The sequence below is a fragment of the Petromyzon marinus genome, chromosome 2, assembly GCF_048934315.1.
Source record: "Petromyzon marinus isolate PM22_M1 ecotype Great Lakes invasive population chromosome 2, UKy_Petmar_22M1.pri1.0, whole genome shotgun sequence".
NCBI lineage: Eukaryota > Metazoa > Chordata > Hyperoartia > Petromyzontiformes > Petromyzontidae > Petromyzon > Petromyzon marinus.
Window position 1 is genome coordinate 5,312,126 of NC_133668.1, and position 27,032 is coordinate 5,339,157.

General features: G+C 52.3%; 1 protein-coding gene across 1 annotated transcript; it reads right to left on the reverse strand.

The window, feature by feature from the left end:
• TMEM98 (transmembrane protein 98) lies at positions 1-26,321 on the reverse strand. Its single transcript, XM_032966346.2, has 7 exons — positions 25,864-26,321; positions 12,757-12,963; positions 12,373-12,504; positions 11,184-11,217; positions 9,334-9,449; positions 6,331-6,390; positions 1-2,834 (listed from the first exon to the last, which is right to left on the reverse strand). Exons 2-7 carry the CDS (start codon positions 12,885-12,887, stop codon positions 2,576-2,578), a joined length of 732 nt encoding a protein of 243 aa, XP_032822237.1. The 5' UTR covers positions 12,888-12,963; positions 25,864-26,321; the 3' UTR covers positions 1-2,575.
• Between the last annotated feature and the right edge of the window lie 711 nt (positions 26,322-27,032).

Here is a 27,032-nt window from a genome sequence, read left to right on the forward strand (position 1 = left end):
TACAGAAACGGGTAGGCGTATTTATTTCATGGACGGAACGAGGCAGCCAAGTCACAGGTCGCGGGGAAAAAAGTGACTGAGTTTGGACTTGAAAAGGAGCAGGTAGTCGACAGCACGGATTGTAGGGGGGTTGGGGGGGGAAAGGGGTTCTAGACTGTGGGGGGCAACAGAGCAGGATTTGCGACCTCACTGGTACCGGCTCAGTGCTCTGACCCCTGAGGCGCCCAGCCTAAACCACCACGCGAACTCCCATCATGCTCACAGCGGCTTCTGGCTGGCCATCCAACAAAGACGGTCACTGCGTCGCGCGCTTTCAGATGCGCCTCTGCGGCCGTCTGGAACGCTCTTCCTTCCGATATTAGGAAGCCCTTTGAAATCTTTCTTGAAAACTCATATCTTTAGAACTGTTTATTGCGTTTAGTTGTGTTGTCCTTCCTCCACACCTCCGATTAGCACGGTTGGCTCCGTACGTTGCGAAAGAAGTTCAACGTACGTACAGCCACCCCCACCTTTTGCCAAGCTTTCACCTAGCTCGACGATCTCCAGATAAACATGCGACTGTGCTCAATCTACTCATCGAAGTAGGCGGAGACCCAATACGAGCCGAGTTGTCACAGGCGTCCCAGTGGCTTAATTGATAAGAGGAGTGAAGGGCCCTCTCGCCAGCCTGAGCTGCACCTAACCGCCGGTGTCTGTAAACCCTGTCGCCATGTCCTCTCGTTCAGACGCGGCCCCAGGTTAATGGTTAACGCTTTTACGATTCCTCCCGGCCAGAGCACGTTTTTTTATATATTGTAAAGAAAAAAAAAGCAGATAAACGCCTTGGGGCGCTCGTGCATTCCCCCCAGGCAGCCAACATCACCCGAGCCAATAATCGTTGGCCGATGTCACCTGCTCAGCACACGTCACTTTACGCAACACTAAGGGGGCGGGGGACGATTGCGTGGAGCCTTCGCGTTTTCACGGCCCGCGATACAATTCAACAATATGTTATTTTTCGTCCCGTACCGATGTCGGGTTTTCTCGGTTTGTGCTGCACGGCTCACCCCCATGGGTTTTGAGTTTCATGCCGCGCGTCGTGTCGGCACGATGTCCGATGTTTCGCCCCCAGGAGGCTGGCAGGATCCTCGGGAATTTAACCGAGTTTCTGAAGGACGGCCATGTATTTTCTCATTTTGTCGAAAACCCCGTTCGTACCGTTTTGGTCGTTTTCCATTTGTGCAGTTGTGTTTGCTCCCTTCGAGTGAACGTGATATCGGCGTCTGATTTGAATGTGTCTAAAAGCGTGCGGTTTTTCTTCGCCACGCGTCATTCGATGCTCGCGTCGTAAGTAGGCTTCGATGTTGATCGATGAATCGCCACACACTTACGCGGTACGTGCGCGTACGCTACAGAGATAAAGCCTCGGCACACAGCTGTTTCGCAAATAAAACATCCTTATTCTTAGTGTGACATCCATGCGGGGGTATAAGCCAGATAAAGTTATGCTTGAAACAGCAGCTTTTACCCTTCCTGTTCGAATCCAATAAATGCAAACCGTGAAAGAGCGCTTGAGTGAGAATGTCCTATGCACGTCTTTTGTGCAAGCTTTAAAGCGATTCTACATCGGCTTCAATGATCACGGCTCAGTGCTTTAACCGCTTCCACCACATTTGTCGGCGACTCAAAACGGGGGACACATATGGTGAGAGCTGGCCCCGCCCACTTCCCAATCACCACGCCCACTCGGCCACTAGCACCGCTCACGGCGAGCGGCCACCTTAAAGTCTCTCGATGACGTTGGTCCCGCCCACCGCTTATAGGCCCAGCCTACTGAGGTCGCTCCACACCTTTTGCCCGTATCATGAGCCGAGCGTGAGTTCACGGAATTTTTAACTGTAGACAAGAACAAAAGTAAAATGTTTCAGTGGGAGCACAGCCTTAATAAAACTGTCCAGGCAAAGACCAAGACGTTGTTGGTAGCTTTAACGATACCGTCCATCGTGGACGACCGAGAAAGTCGCCGTGCATTGAGTTGCGGGGGAGGAAGCAGTTGAATGCCGGGAGTGAGCCGCGCTTGCCGGTCTCGCTGGTAAAGGTGCGAGTGTGTCTTAATCCACACCAAAGTCCACCTGCTGCCTGTGTGGGCCCAGTGATTGTTTGGCACTAGAACTATGTAGGGGCACTCTGTGGTTCTCTGTGAACGGAGATTTGAAAAGTGACATCACGGATGAAAATGCTGCTGCTGTTAATGAGAAAGAAGAAGACGATGATGATACTACTGCTGCTGATAAAGTTGATGTCGATGGTGACTGATTTTGAGGACGATAATAATGATGACAACACTGAGAAGAACCGTATTGTGCTGCTAATGTTGTGAATGATGCTGCTTACTGCAATACCGCTGATACCAATGATTCTGCCCCTGATGATGATGCCGATGCTCCTGCTCCTGCTGTTGAAGATGATGACGAGGTCTATTTTGCTGCTATCAATCCTGCTGCTGCTGCTGATGACGATGACAACAATCTCACGCACACCCGTCTACCGCCCTCCCGTCAGTCGGTCGGTCAGACGAGATCGGTCGGTCGACGGCTCACAGGTGCGACTGCGCGCTGGGGTGGGTGCACACGTCGCCCGGCGAGGCCGGCGTGGGTGCCAGCACGAACGCCGGCGGCGCCGACAAAGGCTCCATCTCCGAGGCCTCAGCCGCCTCGCGCAGCACCGCCATGTGCGCCTCCGCCGTCGACAGCGAGCGGTCCACCCAGTCGAGGCCCTGGCCTGCGCCGCTCAGCAGACACGCACTGCGCGTCACCAGCACCAGGTGCGACACGGACAGCAGCAGCGCCGTCAGCCTGCTCCCATGGGGGTGCGAGGAGTGGCGGGGCAGGGGGGGGGGGAGATAAGGACGGAGGAGGACAGGGGGAAGAATCAGGAGGGACAGGATGACACTCCTGATCATGGCTAATGCGACGATATGTCCGGGAGGCTCAAGCGGGATACGTGGTGAGCTAGTAGCCTCGCTTACTATTATTCATTGTCTAATGATAACAGCACACAGTGTTTACTCTTAAATTCAGCATTGAGACACAGAGCCTAGAGGCAGCGTGCAGGAGGGGATAGAGAGGATGTGGCTGAGAGGACAAGGTGACCAATTTTCTGGGAGGCTCAACCAGGACCCAGGAGCCCATCTCCCTCCATTCAAGCACACCCATTTTACATGGCCACGCCCACTCAAACACCATAAGCTCCGCCTTCTACACTTATAGCCCCGCCCACTGCTCGGGTAGCCCCATCCTCTACCCACATCGTGCGGTGAGAATGAGGCCAAACAATTTGCAAATGGGACAAAATCTTGATTTTCGCTAAAGTATTTGGGACACCGGGACGGCCTCTGAAACCAGGACTGTACCGGCCAAACTGTGACGTTTGGTAGCCTCGACCATGACAAAAGACATACATCCCCCGTATAGCCTTAAAAAACTGGTGGATGTTGTGGTATGGTGTGTGTCTCATCTGTTTGAACCATGTATGGGTGTGTATTCGTGTGATTGCGGGTATCATTTGTTAGTTTTTACCAAGCAAGGCCCACTGAGCTACACAGCTCTTTTTCAGAAGCGAACTGACCACAAATAATAGCTCAACGAAGTGGCTTATCGTCATGTGGAAATCTATAGCAGCCAAATACTCTAAAGCAGCCAATGGGTCTATCGATTGGGAAGTCTATAACAGTGGTCGTCTCGTCGGTCTCAATGTGGAATTTGCACCGACGGCTGGGTCGCCAAACGAGGTGAGCTTTCCTCCCACTTCTCGTTTTAGCAACAACAGCACCACCACCAAAGACAAAGAACCCTCGTACAGCCTCAACATACTGTTGGGGCCAAGTGCTGTTAGCGAGCACCTATGAAGGCCGGCACGGCACACGAGGGGGTGGGTGACCAGCACCACGTCCGGTCGCCGTTGTCTCCCTGAGTGGCGATTTTTACACACCGCACCGGGTAACTCATTTGAGGCTGAGTCGACCAAGGGGAGGGCCCCAGAACCGATTCAGATAATCGTCACTGGTATTGGACGTGAGCAGGAGTCCAGGCTCGGGTCACCACCGGATTCGTAGCGCAGCGCCACCACTCCCGACTGTTACTCCTCCAGCTGTGGTCACTCACTCTCACGGGTCATGCCCCCATCTGGGAAGTTGTGGCTTTGATGCCACACGACACCCCCCCCTCCCCCTGTACACAGCAACGGTTCCGGTTACACAGGAAAGGTAACGGAGGGGCCTCGGTCGCTATCGTTACCGCATTTTAGTCTTGACTTTCCAAGTGAATAGACGGAAGAAAAAAAATATCCATCAATAGAGCAACAATATGGTGACCGTGACTCGAAAAACAAAGTTTAACACGTAAGCTTTTGCAACCAATATTATCCATAATAAACAAATAATACCCCACTATTATTGAAAAACAAACCTCATCAATAAATAAAAACGAGTATCAGATCGATAAAAAACCCGTAAATTTTTGTTCACAATCCGGCCACTCGTGAGCAACCGCATCCCGTACAGATTTATCCCGTTCTCCAGTTCATTTGTCGTCCTCTCAGAAGACAACGTTTGAAAATAGGATCTTATTTTGTAATTGGTTAATGTATTGTCTATTGCTCGTCAACCTAGCACCGTTGGCTCTCAACATTATGAGTAAAACACCAAAACTGTTTCGATAAATCGATAGCAGTAGGGACCACGCGTCAAATTTGCGTAAAGTTTCACGTGCACTTTGTAGACCATAATCCTTTTAAGAGAAGCGTCATAAAGAAGTAAACAGATAAGGACTCAATCTTTGCTGTTTACTTGCGGAATGGGGCATGCGGCCACGCAAGACCAGACACAGTTGCTGGAGTATTTTTTGTTTAAGCTTTGATTATGCAACTCAACTATTGATTCAACCGATACGAAGGTCAACTCGAGCAGGTAAACACAAACGTCTATTTGTTTGTGCCAATAAAACTCGCATGGGTACGGCAAAGCTGTAAACTACAGTGCGTATAAAAAAATAGTTTCAACTTTTTTTCCGTTCGAAGGAGGAGGACTGTCAAAACAAACTGTTCATAGAGATATATGGGCCTACGTCAGGCCTGACTGATTATACCTTTCCGCTATTCGCTCAGCTCTAGATGCTGCAGTCTGGGCAGCAATGTTGTTAGAAGTCATGTGGTCTCCTTAAATATTATCCTGTGCAGGGCTCAAGGCCAGGCGGAGGATTATAATTGAGGCCAAAGACAAAGATCCCCCCGTATAGCCTTAACAGACTGTTGGTGGTGCAAGTGCTGTTAGCGAGCACCTATGAAGGCCGGCACGGCACATGAGCGGGTGGGTGGCCAGCACCACGCCCGGCCGACTTTGTCTCCCCAGTGGCGATGTTTACACGTCGCACCAGGCACTCATTTTAGGCTGAGTCGCCATAGGGGAGGTGCAGGACCAGTTCAGATCATCGCCACTGGTGTTGGTGGCCGTGACCGGGAATCCAACTGCGGTCGCCGGATTCGCAGCGCAGCCGCACTTGAACGTTGCACCACCGCTCCCCTAAGTGAGGCCTCCACTGGGCACCGCAGGCTGTGAAAGTCCGGCCTGGTGACTCGACGCTAGAGCGAGCGGCTCGCAATCGAAAGGCCGCGAGTTCAAATCATCCTGGTGGGGGTTGACTCATCCCATCATTGCTCTCCCGCCCAAGTTGAATTAAATGAGAACCATTTCGTGCGTCCTATTGAGAGACTCGCCACCACATCGGAGGCACCCACAGCACAGGGTTCAACCACCACACTGCAGGTCACAGCACCTCTCTATCTCCGCTTCTTCCCGTGCAATTCTCCACTTTGGTATTCCCTCCCATCGTGTCTTTCTCCCAGGTCCGTACAACCCTGCTCACTTTAAGGCACGTATTAACTAGCTTAATGATAGCGTTTTTTTTCTTGGGCGAGAGCCAATCGGGAAGGTTTGTCATGTGCATACAACGCGCCGATGAGTGACCACTTCAGCCCACCTGTGTTCTGGGGAGTAATCCCACAACACGTACAATTTAAGTTACGACATTTCATGCAACGAACCTCACTAATTGGCCGCGTCGGGGTGGAAGTGGGCGTACGACACAATTACATTTACGCGATGTCACCCAAAAACAAATTTTATCATGCGTGATATTGATTGCGAAAGCCTACGTGTTAAATCGTATATAACTCCCGTCCACGAGCACTTTTACACACTGCTGCTTGTTGCTGGCCACTTGGCGGTTTTGGGCCTTCGGCCTGCTGCTCTCAACAACCGTGGACCGTTTCGTTGCACGGCAAGGAAGGACTCACCGTGCCTCCAGCAGTTTGGGCTCCATGGGGTTGTACATGCAGCGAACAGCGTCATCCACCCTGCACCACAACAGCACCGCAACAACAAAAGGACAAAGTTCCCCCGTATAGCCTTGAACAGACTGTTGGGACAAGTGCTGTTAGTAAGGGGCGCCATGGTGGCGAGATGTCACCTCCCTTGCCTGGTACAGAAGAGGTTGTGGGTTCGATCCCGACCCTAACGCTTATATATTTGGAGTTTGCATATCTCTCTCGCCGTGGTAGCGTGGATTTTTCTCCGAATCCTCTCGTTTTCCCCTTCAAATTTAGAAACATGTCCTTAGATTGTTTGGCTGCAATAAATGTCCATGATGATAAGCCACTTCGTTGAGCTATTATTTGTGGCGAGGTCGCTTCTGAAAAAGAGCTATATAGCTCAGTGGGCCTTACCTGGTAAAATTAAAAATTTTAGTTTAGTTACAGTTGCACACGAGGGGGTGGGGTGGCCAACAACATGCCCGGCCACCTTTGTCTCCCCAGTGGCGATGTTTACACACTGCATTAGGTACTCATTTGAGGCTGAGTCGACCTAGGAGAGGACCAGGACCGGTTCAGAAAATCGGACAGTGGTCTTGGTCGTGAGCGGGAATCGAACTCGGATCCTAGGGTTCGTAGCGTGGCACGCTAACCGCTGCACCACCACTCCCCACAGACACAACAACCACCAGCTGCTTGTCCAGTGCTCAGGAACACGAGGGTCAGGGGTCACGGTGGGGGAGGAATGGGGTCCGGGTGAGTGCTCGAGTGGTCAGGGGTTAGGAGGGGTCAGAGGTCAGACAGGAGGGGCTGGGAGTTATTATAAGGGGAGGGTGTAAAGGTGGTGGGTGGAGAGGGGAAGATGTTAGGAAGTTAAATGTATTAAAGTTTATTTGTTTAACTCGGCTTAGAGCTACTTAAACTATTAAAACGACACTTTTAACCTTTTTTAATCAGGGAAGGCCCACTGAGCTATGTAGTTCTTTTCAGAAGCCACAAATGATAGCTCAACAAAGTGGCTCATCATGTGGAAATTTATACAGTGAGGAAAAAAAGTATTTGATCCCCTGCTGATTTTGTACACTTGCCCACTGACAAAGAAATGGTCAGCCTATAATTTTAATGATAGGTTTATTTGAACAGTGAGAGACAGAATAACAACAAAAAAATCCAGAAAAACACATGTAAAAAATGTTATAAATTGATTTTCATTTCGAGGTGGGAAATAAGTATTTGACCCCTCTGCAAAACATGACTTATACTTGGTGGCAAAAACCCTTGTTGGCAATCACAGAGGTCAGACGTTTCTTGTAGTTGGCCACCAGGTTTGCACACATCTCAGGAGGGATTTTGTCCCACTCCTCTTTGCAGATCTTCTCCAAGTCATTAAGGTTTCGAGGCTGACGTTTGGCAACTCGAACCTTCAGCTCCGTCCACAGATTTTCTATGGGATTAAGGTCTGGAGACTGGCTAGGCCATTCCAGGACCTTAATGTGCTTCTTCTTGAGCCACTCCTTTGTTGCCTTGGCCGTGTGTTTTGGGTCATTGTCATGCTGGAATACACATCCACGACCCATTTTCAATTCCCTGGCTGAGGGAAGGAGGTTCTCACCCAAGATTTGACGGCACATGGCCCTGTCCATCGTCCCTTTGATGCAGTGAAGTTGTCCTGTCCCCTTAGCAGAAAAACACCCCCAAAGCATAATGTTTCCACCTCCATGTTTGACGCTGGGGATGGTGTTCTTGGGGTCATAGGCAGCATTCCTCCTCCTCCAAACACGGCGAGTTGAGTTGATGCCAAAGAGCTCCATTTTGGTCTCATCTGACCACAACACTTTCACCCAGTTGTCCTCTGAATCATTCAGATGTTCACTGGCAAACTTCAGACGGGCATGTATATGTGCTTTCTTGAGCAGGGGGGCCTTGTGGACGCTGCAGGATTTCAGTCCTTCTCGGCGTAGTGTGTTACCAATTGTTTTCTTGGTGACTGTGGTCCCAGCTGCCTTGAGATCATTGACAAGATCCTCCCGTGTAGTTCTGGGCTAATTCCTCACCGTTCTCATGATCATTGCAACTCCACGAGGTGAGATCTTGCATGAAGCCCCAGGCCGAGGGAGATTGACAGTTCTGTTGTGTTTCTTCCATTTGCGAATAAAAGCACCAACTGTTGTCACCTTCTCACCAAGCTGCTTGGCAATGGTCTTGTAGCCCATTCCAGCCTTGTGTAGGTCTACAATCTTGTCCCTAACATCCTTGGAGAACTCTTTGGTCTTGGCCATGGTGGAGAGTTTGGAATCTGATTGATTGATTGCTTCTGTGGACAGGTGTCTTTTATACAGGTAACAAGCTGAGATTAGGAGCACTCCCTTTAAGAGTGTTCTCCTAATCTCAGCTCATTACCTGTATAAAAGACACCTGGGAGCCAGAAATCTTTCTGATTGAGAGGAGGTCAAATACTTCTTTCCCTCATTAAAATGCAAATCAATTTATAACATTTTTGACATGCGTTTTTCTGGATTTTCTTGTTGTTATTCTGTCTCTCACTGTTCAAATAAACCTACCATTAAAATTATAGACTGATAATTTCTTTGTCAGTGGGCAAACGTACAAAATCAGCAGGGGATCAAATATTTTTTTCCCTCACTGTAGCAGCCAAATCATCTCACCGCACGTTGATTCTAAATGTCGAGGGAAAAACCGGAGGACCCGGAGTAATATCCACGCGGCCACGGGGAGAGAGACAGGCAAACACCAGGGTCGGGATCGAACCCACGCTTTCTTGGATACCAGGTGAGGTAGTTCAGGGCTACAGAGGCCAGGATAGTGGCATGGGTGACCACAGTGACACAAACATAGACACCAAATACAGCAATGAAGCGAATAGAAACCAGGTGGGTGGGGGGGGGGGCTAGGGGGTGAGTGCTGTGTTGGGGTGGTGAGCGTTGGGTGGGTTAGGTGGGGGGGGACTGGGGGGGGGGTCTTGCGAACCGGGGGCCGATGCGCTTCGCCACGGTGATGATGTCACTGAGGCTCTTGGACGATTTCACCTTCAGCCCCGAGCCCATCGTCATGGCGACGAGCTTCTCCGTCAGCGTGTGGCACGTCTGGCGGGGGGGGGGGGGGCAACGGGGGATGGAGGGAGGGCGGGGGGGGGGGGGCGAGTGAGCGTGGCACACACACGGGAGAGTGAGTCAATAGGTAGCGCAATGAGATGTGGGTAATTTGGGAGGGGATTGCGCGTTAGCGAGTGACACACGTGTGTGTCATCATCAGGATGACGACACACACGTGTGTGTCATCATCAGGATGACGACACACGTGTTGTGCTGCGATCGAATCGTCGCGGTTTTTATTTTCATTATTTTTAGTCACTTCATTGTAATTTCTCCATCGACGTGACTTTGCCGAAAGAACCAAAGAACGCAAAAGAGAATGAGTGAGTTGTGGGAGTGAGAGGGGAGCGGTGGCGCAGCGGTTAGCGCGCTGCACCACGGACCCGGCAACTCGAGTTCAATTCCCGCTCACTGACAACAGCAGTGACAGCGTTCATCTGAACGGGTTCTGCACCTCCCCGAGATCGACTCAGCCTCAAATGAGTACCTGGAGCAGTGTGTAAATATTGCTATTTGGGAGATAAAGACGGCCGGGCGAGGTGCTAGCCACCAACCCCTATACGGGGGGGATCTTTGTCTTTGTTTGTGCGAGCTCGAGCGATTGAACGAGTCGGCGAGCGAGTGAGATGTTGTGTGTGTGTGTGTGGAAATGGGTGAGGTGTGTGTGTGAGGATTAATTGAGGGCGGAGTGAGATATGTTAGTGAGCGAGAGTGAGGTGTGTGTGTGACCAGGAAAGTTCCGTGAGATGTTTATGAGTTGAGTTTATTAAGTTTGTGAATTCGCGAGTGCAATGTGGATGCATAGGTGGGTTGGTGAGTGAGTGAGCGAGGTTTGCGTGCTCACGAGTGACTTTGTGAACAAAGGAGAACGAGTGAAATGTGTAAGTAAGTTGAATGAGCGAGGAGTAGGATGCGATTCGTGTGAGTAGGTTTGATGAGTGAGGGCTCAGTGAGTGAGGCTGTATGTGCGCATGAGATCTGGACACATTCCCATCAGTGAGCTCCTCCGGCAGGCAAGGCAGCCACCGCATGCCCAAGCAGCTTCTGTTTGGCCGGATAGAGGGGGCTAAATGGGCACGACACCGTCTGGAGAAGAGATGGACTGATGCGGTACAGGAGGATGTGGAGCTGAGTGGACTTGCCGTTGACCGGTACCAGCGGCATCAAGATTGGCTTCTATGGAGGAGGCTCGTGAAGGACGCTGATGGGCAGTTGGAGGCAGTCGATCTCCAACAACAACAACAACGGAGAGCAGAGGAGCGACGCTCACAACAATGAGCAGATCGCCGGGCGGCTAAAATGCAGGAACTTGGCACAGTCGGGGGCACCTATCAGTCATTTCAGTCAGTAAACCCATGGCACCTCGGTCTGTCCCATGACCTCCTGTCACCGAGACTTTGACGCTCCACGTGGCCTCAAAGTGCACCTGGCCTGGCACAGGCGCCGCAGTGATGTCACTGCCACTTAGTGTCGAATGGCGGCTGTTGTCATTGTTATTGTGCATGAGTGATTGAGTTTTTGAGTTTGTGAGCGAGACGTGTGAGTGAGTGAGTGAGAATGCGATAGAGAGAGTGGCTGAGTGTGAATGAGGAATGGCTCTCTGTTATGGGATGTCCGTGCAAAACGCTGCTACGACGCAGGCCCTCGCAACCAATTGAGAGTAAATCGTCAAATTCCATCCTGCTCTCCCTGAGCTACGCAGTGAGCCGTGCACGATCCACCAACCTTCAGGATCTCGATGCAGTGTGGAATCAGTCCCCTGGAAGGGAATAAACAAACAAACACAAATCGGGTTTAGAATGCACGAAGGGCTCCTGATAACGAACACCGCAAACATCTGCTGGAACGGCGCGGCCGGGCGGCACCGGTGGTGGCTACGCTGCTGCACACGGCTGCCTGCGACCGAGCGCTGTGCAGGCAGCAGCAGCGAGGGTTGGTGGATTCGCGGTTGGACACCTGGCCTGCAACAGGCGCCGTGCTATGAACACCACAGAGATGCTGCGGAACTCCGTGCCGTCCCGTGGGCGTCGAGGAGGTGCCGTGCCCCCCGGCTCGCCAGCAGAATGCGGTTCGGCAAAGCGCGGAATGACGTCGTCCGTACCCTTCTGTATGAGATAGAGCATTGGGCCCTCGCGTGCACGGGCATTCTACGGGTGCTCCGGTTTCTTCCCACGTGTATGATAACCACTCATTGCCTGAAAACATCTTGGCATATAGAGGACCACAGAACAATCGTTGGTATCGCCGGCTCACCGCCTGGCAGCCTTCCAGCTCGTGTCTCTGGTTCCTATCCAGCGATTGTATGAAGAACGTTGTATCGAACGAAACATTAAATTGGTTGTTGTTATTATCATGATCTGTCAATCTCCACAGTGTTGTTCCATGCTGTGCGTTTCTGTGCGACGCGACCCGCCAAATGTATCATAATTTAACATTCAAATACAAACTGCACATGCCTGATGATTGCTAAACAATAGCCCCATGTAAAGCGGAGAGTGCCTATTTAAATGCAAAGCACTGTTTCGCATAGCATAGGGCGCATGTGTACACACACACACAAAAAGTCCGCACCTTCGTTTCAATCGGGCGCTCTCTAACTAAGGTGGGACATAGACCGCTGGGGACAATGCCATTAGCGAGCACCTATTGAGGTCAGCGGAGCGCATTAAGGGACGGCGATTTCGCTTTGAAATCCGAGCGTCGCAAAATTAAACATCCGAACGGAAGTCGCCACGGTGAATAACGAAGCAGCGATGGGCACTGGGGGGCATGGGCGGTGGTAAAACAATGAAGGGAAGGGATTGAATTTACGTAGAGGGCCCTCCAAGATCTACATGAGCCGGGGGGCAACCCTTCAAACTTGAATGGCCCCTGCATACTGAGGGCGGGGGGGGGGGTGGCGGCCGTGACTCACGAGGCGTCCTCGATCCAGGCCACGTCCTCCAGGAAGGACTCGATGTTGGGGTTGGTGATGACGACGCCCTCCAGCTCCAGCTCGGAGGGGTTGCTCTGCGTCTCCATGGCGTCGATCAGGTCAAGGGTCGGCCTGCGGGAGCCAAGCACGAGCCGTCAGTTCCTACTCCTTCTCACCTCTCACGACCCCATCACCGCGCCTCACGAGTCCGTGACGGAGTAGCTGACAAGATGTCGCGTGGCCCGCCGGAACACGCGCGCGCGCGCGCGTGCCCGTTTCACCACGTGGCCCACCAGGAAAAGCAGTGGAATGACCGTGTCCATCCCAGGGGCCCCACAGGGCAGCCCACGGGGGGCCATGGGGGACCCACGAGGCGGCCCTCACCGCGAGTCGCGCTCCGTGAGGATGTGGTCGGCGCGGCAGTAGCGGTGGCGGCAGAGCAGCACGAGGGCCCCGAGCGACGAGAGAAACACGAGGGCCAGCACGCTGATGGCGATCACCACCACCGTCTCCATCGCGCCGCGTGCCCACCACCACCCCCAGCTCGTCGACCCGTAGGGGGGGCGGGGGAGGGGGCACAGCCCCCGCCTCCTACGCATCGTACAAACAAAACACAAAAGTCAAGACGAGGCGGAACATTTGGTTCAGTTTTACTTACAAAGAAAAAAATTAAGATGGAAATAATTGAGAGGCGCTTAGTGGAGATACCCTCTGTCATGGGGGTTTGTTTGACCATACTTCACCGTGCTTATGCAAATGTTACCTGCAGTCGGATCATATTATAATCGACGGGGGTTGAGACAGACCCGTCGACTACTCAATTCATTGGTTGCCGATACAGTTACGCTCACAGCACATGTGTGTAAGAATACCTGACTATTCACATGTTCTCTTTATGCTAACGGTCCGAGCGAGAGAGCATGCACTGCAGGTGTATCGTCAAATGTGCAGGCCTTTGTCTAGCCACTGCTGGATGAAGGCCCGCCGTCACGCCGTGGAGGTGGTGCAAAGAGTTTGTTTGACCATATTTCGCCACGCAGGTCACTGCCGGTTGGTGTAGTGCAGAGCCACAACCGGTTCAGGTCTCATTCGCTATCGATGATAGCCGTGGCTGGGACTTGGAATTCAGGTCACCGGGATCATAGTGCAAAGTGCTAACCGTTGTGCCACCACTCCCTCCTGCCCCCAGTTTTATCTGACTTAGAGGAACAATATAATACTTGTACAGCATTGTCTTGAGCTAGAGACGATTCAACACAAAGAAGAAACAACACATGCAGGCTTGACACGAATTACATGAAATATGTAAACGGGTGTCTAAACAACAAAATACAGCAGGAATCCCAGCATGCCTTGCATGTCGAGATGACATCACTTCGCATATCAATGAGATGTATGGACATGCGAGATCCTCCGCTAATAAATAGAGAGAGAGGGTGGGTGGGTGGGGGGACACCTGCCAGTAACATCTGGTAAGAGAGGGGGGATTGGGAGGACGTGGTGAAGAGGGTAAGGCCACTACATTTCTTGGGAGGCTCAACGGGGACGCATGGCGAACTGGTTAGCTCCCCTCCCATCAACCACACCCACTTTGACACGGCCACGCCCATTCAACCACTAGACCCATCCACGCAATGAGTGGCTTCCCATGCCCCACTGGCTATATACCCAGGCTTCTCGACTGCCAGCCATGCCCATTACTCGGGCAGCCTGACTTTGTGCCGGTACGAGGTCAGAAAATGCTTAACCCGAACAAAATTCAAAGTTTTAGAAAATCCTCGGGACACCGGGGCAGTCTTTATAAAACCCAGTGAGCCTCTTTCAGCCAACGTGGGCGTTGAGACAGGGAGTGGAGGGGGGAGGAAGTGAGGGGGGTGCGCGGTGGAGGAAGGGACGGAGAGAGGATGCGGGGGAGAGGCAGAGGGAGGCAGCCCCGGGGTGTTTACGATGCAGGACGAGCGGTGAGAGACGCGCGGCGGCTATGACCGCATGGAACGGCGCCGCTCAGCCCCGCTGTCCGCTGGACGGATCGCAGCACCCAGCCAGACAATCCGCCTCCTCCACCCTCGTCACCGCAAAAAGGCACGCTGAATCAAAGACTGCAGCGCAAGCCGAGGAGGAGCGAGAGAGGTTCCCAGAAAGAAAAAAAAAGCGGGCACGAGTTTCCTTTATCATTCAGTGGCACCGTGTCCCTTCCCAGTGGTGCAGTGAGGATGGCATGGGCCCTTCCTCGTGCAAGAAGTGAAATGACACCCACGTGTTCAAGTTTTCTTCATAGCCCGGCACCTGCATCATCATCATCATCATATCACGAAACCTGGGCCCCTCTGACCCGTGGGCTCCCTGTGCGGTCGCACCGCCTACACACTCGGTATTTACGCCGCTGTCCATTCCCTGCTTCTGGAGGAGCTTGGTGGGCAGGCCTCCGTCCAGCGGGGACGAGATCAAAAGGTGACGATGGAGATGATGGACTGGCAGTGGGCGTTCCCGTCAAGTGGAAGTCGAGCCACGCCTCGCGGTCACTGCTGAGTGCTAGAAGGGAAGCGTCGTTCGTGACAAGAGCGAAATTCCGCGCATTCAAAAAAGATCGGCCAGGATCGAGAGTTGGAGTGAAGAAAAAGACGAACCGCCTCGAAGGTTACTGCGCCACGCGGTGCCTCCTATTGCTGCCACGTGTTGCATGCGATGCAAAAGGATGACATCAGCGCCGCCTGTCTCGTCCCCCCCCCGTCTCGTCCGAGTCGTTGACCTGGGTGCAACGTTGGTAGTACGTGACCATTATATGCTTACTCGGAAGGAGCTCATCAAAGATCCGACGCGATCGCGAGCGACCTTCTGGCTGCACAGAGGTAAGGGCCACTGAGCTGTATAGCTGTTTTTCAGAAGCGGCCTGACCTCAATGATAACTCAACGAAGTGTCTTATCACGTGGAAATTTATAGCAGCCAAATACTCAACGCGCATATTTCGGGGAAAAAAACTGCAGGACCTGGAGAAAAATCCATGCAACCACGGGGAGAGAGAGAGAAATACGCAAACTCCAAAAATACAGCGGGCGACAGGCTTGGGATCGAACCTACGACCTCCTGTATACTAGGCGAGGTAGTTTACATCTCGCCACCGCGGTGCATTCGAACAGCACACGGCACGAGCGGCCAATGTCTCCTTCACAGTCGGACAATATTAGGATGCCACTGGAGCTATCCATTCTTAAATCGAGATTTCAAACCCATTTCTTTAGAACTGCTTTTTGTTGGCCTTCCTCCGGCACCTCCGATTATATTGATCACAGTTGGCTACGTATCGTGCGAAAGAAGTTCAACATACATACAGAATGGAAGGGTCGCCCTGTTTGGGTTGGCGAGGTGCAATGTGCCCATCACATGAGCGACCACCGCTTATGACACGCTCACGCAGAAGCCACGGACGCCATACACCAGCCAACTCGTGATGCAGTCAAACCGATTGCTAATCTCAACACCCAGCTGTAATGTTTTGCCAGTCGCTCTGCAAAATGCTGCATGGAAGAGAGAGAGAGCGAGAGAGATTTGACCTCAAGTGCATCAGAATCACGGTGACATGGTTTGCCATCACGTGGAAATTCTTCTCAACAAGGATAAAGACTGCAACTGCCCCTGGCGAGAGACGTAGCGTTGGCCAGGGCTTGAGCCGCTTACACAAGCACGGAGAGAAGAATGTTTTCGACCACCAATAATCGTGGCATTGTGCCGCAGGGTTTGGACGGCAAAGAGGATTAGGGGGCTGCGGCGAGCGAGGCTCTCTCCGCGGTACGGCCTGCGGGGGTCTCTCCCCAATCTCCAGTCCTCATGACCCACCCACAACGTCTCCGCCAGCCTTCTCCATCCCAAAACTAAGTAGAGTTCCACGCTGCACGCGCCCGATGATTGCTCAACTTTGTCTCGTGTCGACGAAGGGTCAAACCGCGGGCGGCTGGCGGCTGGCGCGCCGATGCCTGAGAATCGAAATCTCCTCGGGCGGTTGGGCGGCCGCGGTGGCGAGATGTTAACCGCCTTGTCTGGTGTACGGGAGGTCGTGGGTTCGATCCTAACTCTGACGTCAGAAAATTGTGAGTTTGCTTGTCTCACTCCCCGTGGCCACGTGGGTTTTTCTTCGGGCCCTCCAGTTTTTCCCTCCATATGTAGAGACACTCGTTCAGAGCATGTGGCTGCTATAAATTTCCACGTGATAAGCCACTTGGTTGAGCTATCATTTGTGGCCAGGTGGCTTCTGAAAAAGAGCTGCATATAGCTCAGTGGGCCTTGCCTGGTAAAATAATGAAAAGTAAATAGTAGTTAGTATCTGTCACTGCCACCATCTTAGCAGCACTAATCGGGTACTAGAGGGGAATATATGTGACCTGGAAAAGAACGGTGTTCGAAAGTTTATCACGATCAGTCCACTTGCGTTTGGTTCCTGGCCACGGCTAACATCAGCGGCGAGTGACATCAGAACCGATCCTGCTCTCTCCCTCTGCACCTTCATCAACCCGCACTGTCCACCGTGGTGTGGTATGGTCAAATGAGCGCGTATGACTGACGAGAAAGTCTTCATCCAGCAGCGGCTGTAAATGAGTAAATTATACGACTGTTACAAATAATCCATGCCTCGTGTATCCTGGCTGGTTGCTGGCTGGGCACCTCTCCACCACCCCAACAGTAAGTCTATTAAAGAATAAAAATAGGTTTTACCCTATCTGGCAATAAAATATGTATTAAGATGTAATTTTTTAATGCTTTGATTCAGGCAAAAATGTCCGATGGATAGTAACTCTATTGGTAAAGGCTGCTGTGGTAGTTGCCACCGAAACTATCGAGGTAACTGGCTCACACGGGATTTTTTCCACGTAGCAAATACACGTTCGGCAGCATAAGTTCGAATGGCAAAACCGAAGAGGCGGGAGTTATGAATACCAAAGATTGACCACGGTTCATTTAAAATCGCTCTTACTTAACAATTTGTGCCCCTATGTTAATGCCATTATTTCGCGAGAATTACTCCATCAATCCGACGAAATATTTACAAAATAGCTCACAACACATACTATATTGGCATTCTATTATTACATTACATAACAGAAAGGGTAACGCCTATTCTTATTTTTCATACTTTGATACTGGTAAAAAATAGGTCCCATAGATGTAACTGCTCAACGCGACCTGTACATGCTCTGATACAGTCGTGCATTGCCTTTGTGCTATTCACCTGTTGGCGTTCTCTGGTCTGACACTGGTGAGACAAGGCCGTCGACGCTGTTACAAAGGCTGTCGCTGGTGTAGGCCAATCACTTTCAAAGAAAATGCAGACATTATCAGGGCATATTTATTCGCATGTTTTGCCACAAGTACGTGGGGTTCATTGCCACAAATGGTCAAACCGATTCTCATTTCTCACAATTTTGATCCTGGCAAAAAAGGTCCCATCGTCTCTAATGTTCCATTGCAAATCAACAATGGCTTCCCTCTCTACGCGAGGCATACAAAAACGCACTGCAGGACTTGGGGGGGGGGGGGGGAAGGCGCCCTGATGCTGCTGCTGCTGCCGCCCCCACACTCAGTTGGAGCTGTCACAGGGCGTCAGGCTGAGCTTCCCCAGGCACCGCTGCTGCTGCTGCAGCAGTTGCAGACAGTGCCCCTACATGGCCGTGCTGCTCGTACGCTGGGAGCCGGCGGCGGGAATCATCGAGTGCGGCAGGCGGCGCGACTGCTTCGTTGTCTGCGTACGATGCGAAAGACGTTCAACACAGAGTGCATACAAAGGGGGCTACGAAGAGGCGGGGGGGGGGGTAAGGGGATACTGCTGGTTAGGGGGTAGGCGAGAGGGTGGGGATGAAATTGTTTACTTGAGAGCGGGTCCCATGCCGACCGCGCTGCGCCACTGATAGCAGCCGCGACTCTTGGAAGCCGTGGTGCGTTCCCTCGCGAGCAGGGATTTGTGGTACACTTTGCGATATTCCGAGAGGAATTTAACAATCAATAATAATAATTCGTCTCTGCTGGATGAAGGCGTCCCTCCCCACCCCAGACTCGGGGAGGATTTTTTTTTTGGTGGTGAGCGATATCTATGAAACTACTCAAATATTTTTTTACATTTTTTTCGGACAAGGCCCACTGAGCTGCATAGGTCTCTTGCAGAAGCGACCTGGCCATCACAAATGATAGCTCAACGGAGTGGCTTATCACCGTGTGGTAACGTACAGCAGAACGCATGTTGTTTCTAAGTGTGAAGGGAAAAACCGGAGGACCCTGAGAAAAATACACACGACCACGGGGAGAGAGACATTGCAAACTCCCAAAAGCAAGCGTCAGGGTCGGGATCGAACCCACAACCCCCTGTATACCACGCGAGGTAGTTAACATCTGAACCGAACCTAGCCTGACCAATCCGCAATTTAATGAGCACAGTGAAGTATGTTCAAATAACCGCCCCCCCCCCCCCATGACCTACAGGGCATGGGGGAGGCCTTTATCCAGCAGTTGAACAACAAGGTGGGGCGCATTAAGGAGAACTGACCCCTTGCGTATAAACGCCTACACCGAGCCAATGGGTGGCCTGTGCTGTGCGAATTCCATCCCTTCCTTCCACCACAGAGCCCCCCACCACTCATTCACAGCCCCAGCTCAACGATGAGTGCTAGGGCGCGCTGGGTGCAGGGCCGGATTAAGATTTTGTAGGCCCCTGGGCTACAGGTACCGTGAGGCCCCCAGTAATATTTTCAAAAGGAAAACAAAATTATAGAAAAATTAAATGTATTTTTACAAGTTCTAAGAATAAATAAAATTCAGCATTCACGAATAAAATAACTTTTCACTTAATCTCTGGAGGCCCTCCAGCTGGCGGAGGCCCCTGGGCTGCAGTCACTAAAGCCCCCCCCCCCCCCCCCCCGTGCCTTAATACGGCCCTGGCTGGGTGTCGCGTCTGTGAGCAGTGGCGCAGTGGTTAGCACGCTCCGCTACGAACCCGACCATCCCGAGGTCGATTCCGGCTCACGGCCAACACCACCGACGATTATCTGAACCGGTGCTGGACCTCCTCTAGGTCGGCTCGGCCTCAAATGAGTTGCTGGTGCGGAGTGAAAAAATATCGCCAACTGGGGAGACAAAGGCGGCAGGGCGTGGTGTTGGCTACCCACACCCCCCCCCCACCCCCACTCGAATTCCGTGCCTGCCTTCATAGTGTGTTCGCTAACGGCACTTGTCCCAAAAAAGTCTGATAAGGTTATACGGGGGATCTTTGTCTCTTGGGTGTCCCGTGTGGTGTGCTTGGGTGACGGGGAATCCCTCCCTCACCGCCGCGAAGCGGTGGACAAAGTTCAGGGCCAGGCAGGCAGAGAGAGAGAGACGCGGCTCCCGCAGAGGAACAGAGCCGAGTGGGCTCCGCCATCGCCGTGTTGACACGCGGTTTGTTTGCCATCCAGGCTGACAGCAGAGAGCAAACTAAAACGAGTCCAAAACGAGTCCAAAAATGTCCACGGGCAAACAACAACATGCCCTTCGCCACAATGCAACTATTAATTATTGTTTTTTTTTGGGGAGAGGGCAATGACCTGGGCCTGGTGTAGGCGTGAGTGAAGCACTGCAGGGAACTGCCCACGACGATTCGATCGTGTTGCGATCGAATCGTCGTGGGTTTTTTAAAATTTTGTTTTCTATCTACGTGACTTTACCGAAAGAACCATGAATATGCCCCCCAGCAGGTTCATCAGTGTCATACCATTGGACCGTTAGGGTCAGATAGGGCCTGGCCTGACCTGAATAACGGCCAAAACACGTCTTTCTCAGGCGTTTAGGAATACCACGGTGTGAACTTCACCATCAATTGCCACGCAGAGTGGACGGGGAGCTACGATTGGCGGCGCGGCAGCAGAGCGAGTGGCTCGCGATCAGAAGGTCGCGAGTTCAACTCCTGGTTGGGGCTGTTGACCGAGCCCATCATCCCTCCTGGGTCGACAACACGAGTACTGCTTTGTGGGGAAGTCAACAGCGGTTGTGCCATAGGAATGCAAAGCGGGTGGTGAGCACCAATGCCTCAACGGAAATCACCTTGACTTTGAATCTGACACAGGATCCTTATGAGAAAGTTACTCACCAATGATGAAAACAACACCCGCCGAAAAACTGAGAAAGGATCTTTAACCCTCACCATGGGATCTGCTCGTACATGTGCATCATGGCCTCGTCCCCTGGAAGTCCCCAGATTGGACGATTTTTTTTTATGTCGCCAGGAGATCACCCGCAAAGTCACTTAATCCGGCGGCATAATCACGCGCCGAGTTGGCAATACTGCCTTGGGGGGCGGGGGTTGGTGGAACACGTGAGGATTATTGCGCCCCGCAAGATTCCTTATACCCTGGGCTACGAGGTTATAATAAAGGCGGGTTCGTGAACCCCCCCCACCCCCACCGTGTACAAGGTTGTTCTCGAGCTCTCTCCCACGAACGCGACCGCACACCAACCAAGGAATGGCCTAAACAACGCAGAGCGAGGGGCCCTCTTGGTGGCAAAGGTGTCATGAGAGTTGGAGGGAATCCTTTCTCGAAGCGAATTCCTTCCCGAGGAATTACGAACTGGTCTCAGTCTACCGGCGGTGCCGTGTTTCGGCCAAGGACAAATACTTTAACGGAAGAAAAAATAATAATTGCACCCCCTCAGTAAATTCCTGAGCTAAATCTGGAGTTCAATGCAGACATTCCTGTCGGAGCTATGTACGGGAGTTCCAGCGCGCGTTCCAACGCTGTGGCGTAGCTGTCCAGTGTGCAGGCAGTGAAGTACCCTGTATATATCAAAATCGATATGCAGACTGGAGGAATCCGATGAGCTATGAAGCTCTTTTTCACACATGTCCAGGAGGACAATGGGGCGCAGAGCGGAGTTATTTTTTTTATTTGCTTTGGTTCCCATTGAGATTCGTTTCCTCTCCTCGCACTTCGAGAGACGTAACCAGTTCACAACTCCAGTCCTAGCGAACCACATACGCCTTTGTTGATGGATCAGCTACACGTTGGCAGCAGTGCACAAACAACAACAAACTCAAAGCATGAGTCAACCCATCCAAGATTTGCAACACGCCATATTCGGGAAAGAGCTGAGTCGGCATCGCGGATAGCACAGATAACATTAAACCAACACCAATAAATATACAATAGGCGATGATATGGGCAACGGATATTTTTCATTTCTGAAGTTGTATCAATTGCCTCTTATCCACGCTAAACTGGGCACCTCATGCCCTGCATTTCAGGTGGTTGTAAGCCGAGTACGGACAGTCCCCGGCTTACAAACACATTCAGTTCCCGAGACCCCTTCGTAAGCTGAAAGACAACAATGTACCGTATTTGTATGACATATACTGTAGGTCAATGCTATAAAATGTGTCGCGGTTCAATAAAAAGGGAAGCATTGTTAAGCTCATAAATAAGAGGAAACATTGTACATTTGCATGTACTGTAATACTTTCGTGAATACTTTATAGTAAATCAAACATAGAATAGAGTAAGTCGGGCGTTCGTAAGTCAGGGACCGCATGTACAGATATTTACACAATGCCACACACAATGTGGATTTATGTTTCATATACATTTGTTTACTTGGGTGCTGTACATTTACATGTGACAAGCCACTTCGTTGAGCTATCATTTGTGGCCAGGTCGCTTCTGAAAAAGAAGCTAATAGCTCAGTCGGCCTTAGCTGGTAAAATTAAAAGTTGAGTTTAAGTGTAGTTATTGATAGCGGTTTGCTCACCTTTCCTATACTTTGCACTCCTACCGTTTCTCTGTATTGTTTGTAGTTGTAACTTGCTGACCCGCTCCTACCAGATATCTGTGAGAAAGAGCTTAATCTCTCATCGGATTTCTCCAGGTTAAATTCTGATGCTGACCTCGTCGCAAGACGCCGCACGGAGATCTCGCTCCATCGCTCGCGTGTTTACTTCACAGAGGGCAAGAGACAGCACACCTGCAGCGTAAAAAAAGCGAAGGTGGCTATGGCGGCGCCGCCCGCTGTCATCCGTCGGAGATGAACCGAGCCGGACTGTGGCAATCACGAAATGTGATTTTTGCCGACTCCCATTTCGCGCAAGTCACGCGGGACTGGGCTGGGGCCATGAACTCTTCGCACGTGAGATCGCAGCTTTAAATCTCATCGGTGCTGGGCTCGGTGTCTCTGACCTCTGAGCCACCCAACAAACCTGAATATTAACAACTGGGGTGTTCGACACCACGGTTTTGCCTCCGGTCAATTTGACACAAAAAGACTTAACATACTGTGGGGGCAAGTGCTGTTAGTGCTGCAGCAAGCACGTACATTTCACACACACACGCCCGCACGAGTACACAGCCCTGTTGTATATTTTTTAGTTGGAGTCGATTTGACTCGTTACACGGGTGTCCCCGTTCAGCAAGTTGCCCGGCTATTTTACACGGGACATCCGTGGTGCCGTGAGCACAGCAACATCAACACATCAACAAAGGACAAAACACAAAGGACAAAACAAAAATCCCATCAACATTGCCGAAAAATAAGTAGAGGGCCCTTAAGGAATATCGCACAACTTAACAAAAGCGGACCAGCACCTGCCAGAGCTAATGATGATATAGGAAATAAGAACTCGAGTTTTGAGTCGAGTAGGGCCATCACAGGAGCCTAGAAGAAGAGGCGATAGGGGGGGGTGGAGGGGGCAGGAGCGTACCTCGACGTCCTCCCCTCCACCCTCGGTGGCCAAAGCTACGAGTTGGGGCCCCCTTTGACAACCACCATGAGATTTGTCTTCAAGAACAGTGTAAAAGAACGAAACACTTGTTTAAAACCACGGTTTGAATTTTTGTTTAAATAAAACTGTTTAATGATGTGCTTAGGCAAGAGGAGTCCGCGATATATAACAACCTAGGTGCGACCGTGCAAGACAAATCTGAATTTTGTAGGGGGGAGGGGGGGGGGGCCCACATGACCCATTGCTGCCGATACCCCCTGAGCTGACCACGTCGCTACCACGCCACTGGGATGGGGCGGCTCTAAAGTCAGAGAGCAGAGCGAGGGCTGAATGAGGAAGAATGAGAGAAATAGAGAGGCGCAGCCACGCACTGCAACACGGCGGCTGGGCGCGGTGGCTGGGCACGGCAACAGACGCGAGCCCTGTTGGCCGCTTCGGTTTGCGAGCTACCGCGTTGCTGTAGAGTGCGCACAGCACCCCGTGGGGGTGTGGGACCAGCCCCCGGGGGTTGGGGAGAGGTGCGGGGGCAGCCCTGGTCCCAGTCCAACGTCACATCGAGTGTTTATTTTCCGTCGCGTCGATCCGAGCAAAATCAAAAGTCAAACTCGTAGGTACGTGGTGCTGGTGGTTGTGGTGGTGGTATCGTTTGGGGTGAGCGGTGGTGTAGCGGTTAGTGCACGGCGCTACGAACCCGGCGATTATCTGCTCACGGCCAACACCGGTAACGGTTATCTGAACAGGGCCTCCCCTAGGTCAACTCGGCCTCAAATGAGTTACCCGGTGCGGTGTGTAAACATCGCCACTCAGGGAGACAACGGCGACCGGACGTGGTGCTGGCCACCCACCCCCTCGTGTGCCGTGCCGGCCTTCATAGGTGCTCGTTAACAGCACTTGGCCCCAACAGTCTGTTGAGGCTGTACGAGGGTTCTTTGTCTTTGGTGGTGGTGGTGCTGTTGTTGCTAAAACGAGAAGTGGGAGGAAAGCTCATCTCGTCTGGCGACCCAGCCGTCGGTGCAAATTCCACATTGAGACCGACGAGACGACCACTGTTATAGACTTCCCAATCGATAGACCCATTGGCTGCTTTAGAGTAAAATAACACAATAATATTCTCACGACGTTTCGGCCACAACACAAGCGGCCTTCATCAGGTGAAGGGGGCGAGATTGTCTGGTGTCTGGCAGCGCTGTCCTACCAGACAGTCTCGCCCCCTTCACCTGATGAAGGCCGCTTGTGTTGTGGCCGAAACGTCGTGAGAATATTATTGTGTTATTTTATTTTATCAATTTATTATTTTATTCTCATTCTACGTGACTTTACCGAAAGAACCAAAGAAGATGAATCATTGCAGTCACGAAAGCTTTAAATCGAAATTTGCTTTAGAGTAATTGGCTGCTATAGATTTCCACATGACGATAAGCCACTTCGTTGAGCTATTATTTGTGGTCAGTTCGCTTCTGAAAAAGAGCTGTGTAGCTCAGTGGGCCTTGCTTGGTAAAAACAAAAAAAATGATACCCGCAATCACACGAATACACACCCATACATGGTTCAAACAGATGAGACACACACCCTACCACAACATCCACCATTTACCACTATTCGATTCGTGCGGTTTTGGCAATGCGTTCAGGAGCCAAATGCTGCTGGCCACGACGAGAGGGCTTCGGGAGAGAGTTCGTGTCGTTTTCGCTGACCACAGTGATTCCATGGCTTGTCTTTAACGGACCTCTATGGGTCTCTTATGTATATCTATGCGTCGCTATGCATCAGTGTGTGTCCCTGTGGGTCTCTCTGTATCTCCGAGTGTCTGTGTGTCCTCCACGTGCCTCTATGGGGTTTTTTTTGTTTTACCTTGTGGTCCATAGCTTGGGTTGCACGGCCACAATCGCACTACGGTGGCTCGCCTCTTTCATTTTCCACTCACAGAGATGCGCGCATCGGCCTGCTGCTGCTGTTGATGTTCTGATGCGGTCGATGGTTCCACCACCAGCGGCTTCGAGGAGGACTGTCAGAGCCAGGAGGTTCTCTACGTTTTGGCCACTTAACAGCAGAGACGTAACCGCGGCGCTCGTGCCAGGCTAGGTGCACCTCCCGCACCTCCGAGTAGCACGCTTGGCTACGTACGGCGCGAAAGAAGTTCGACGTACTGCGTGCATACTTTGAGACCAACGTGTGCGACAGAGAAAGGTTACCGCTGGCAGCGGGTCCTAGGGGCAAGATCCTCGTGCTGTTGGTTGGCCAGGGGCAATTGGCAGGCGAGCTAAGTGCGTATCCCCCACGCTCTCATTTGTCCGCGTTTTAATCCGCCAGGACCTCTGCTCGTTGTTGTGTCACTCCACACACACACACATACACCCCACACACACGCGCGTGTGCGTACATCCACAATGTTAATAATGCCTCCTCCACAACTATCCTCGAACGGCCCTATCCACCACCACCACTTTCACAGTCCACCCTGGCGGAGTTCAGGCACTGGAAGTTGCCATTCGCGCGGAGCGACACGCGTCAAGAAGTGGATTTCCCCCCTCCACAAAACCACGCGCGCGACAACTCGAGAGACGCGCCGGGGATGGTCGCCACTCGCGAATTGTATAACGGCGAAAACATTTTCGACGCCTCCATCGCCATCGACTCCGGGCACACGAGGGTGCCTGGGGGGGGCTCATTTACGTTCGCCGGGCCGGTGGCGATCTGAGCCGAGATGCGTAGACGGCGGAGAGTGGAGGCGCCGCGCGTCGCTGCGTAAAAGCGCGCTGCACTCACCTCCCTGTCGGTCCTCTCGCTCTTCCCGCGAACGCCTCTCTCACTCCCGGTGTCTTCACGCCTTTGTCTTCCTTAATCCTGTGGTCTCGGGTCGTCTCCTCTCCTCCTCCTCTCCCGTCACGCGTCCTACCTCCTCTCCCGCACGCCTCCACCTCCTCGTCTTCCTTTCTACTTCTCCCTGTCGTCTTCTCTCGCCACCACCTCAACCTCGTTCCCTCTCGCCTTCTGTTCCCCTCTTTCCTCTCCCCGTGTCTCTCGCCGCCACCCCAACCTCGTTCCCTCTCGCCTTCTGTTCCTCCCTCTCCTCTCCCCGTGCGCTTCTTCCGCCTCCTTCACCTCCTAGGTCCAAGCGCCGAGCGTTGATCTCGTCCCCATCTGCGCCTCTCTCCGCTCTCTCTCTCGTGGCTCTGTACCCTCTCACTCCCAGCGCTCTCCTCTCTCTCTCTCCCCGTTTGTTCGCCCCCCCCCCCCTGACATCACTTCCTGCGCCTCGCACCTGAAGGCAGCGGCTGCCCGGGTCCCGCGTGCGAGTGACGCCCCCACTCAGCCGCCTATGCGCGGTGCACGTACGTTGAACTTTTATCGCACCGTACGTAGCCAGCCGTGCTTATCGGAGGCGCGGGGCGTAGGACAACGAACTGAACACGAAAAGTAGATTTTTTTTTTTAATTTAATTAATGAGTTTCCGATCGAGATGACTTTAACATGTGCATGGCTCCCCAGTGGCCCCCTTACATCGGAAGGAGGAGCGTTCCAGATGGCCGCAGAAACGCATCCATGCGGTGACCGATAGAGGCCCCCATGCGCTGAACCGTGACCTTGCAGGCTCTGTCCAGCGCTGGATCTTGACCGGTGGTTGTCGTGTGGGGTCGGGGGTCGGGGGGAGGAGGGGCACAGCGTTAAAGCGCGAAGCAGAACGAGTCACGGTACACGATCTTCCCTCAGCTGCCCATGCGCTTTGCGCTCGTTACTCCACCAGAGTTTGTGTAAATGTTGCACCGAGGGTTGGGGAGATGGGCCAAGCCCCGTCGCCCGCTCCCCGTGACACCACGGGGCTGCGTCGGTCCCCTGAGCACCTCGCCTGGGCAAGCCATTGCCACCCCAGGGGTCGTCCATAAATGACGTCACCCACCTGGGGGGGGGGGGGAGGGGGTCAGAGATTTGTGAAA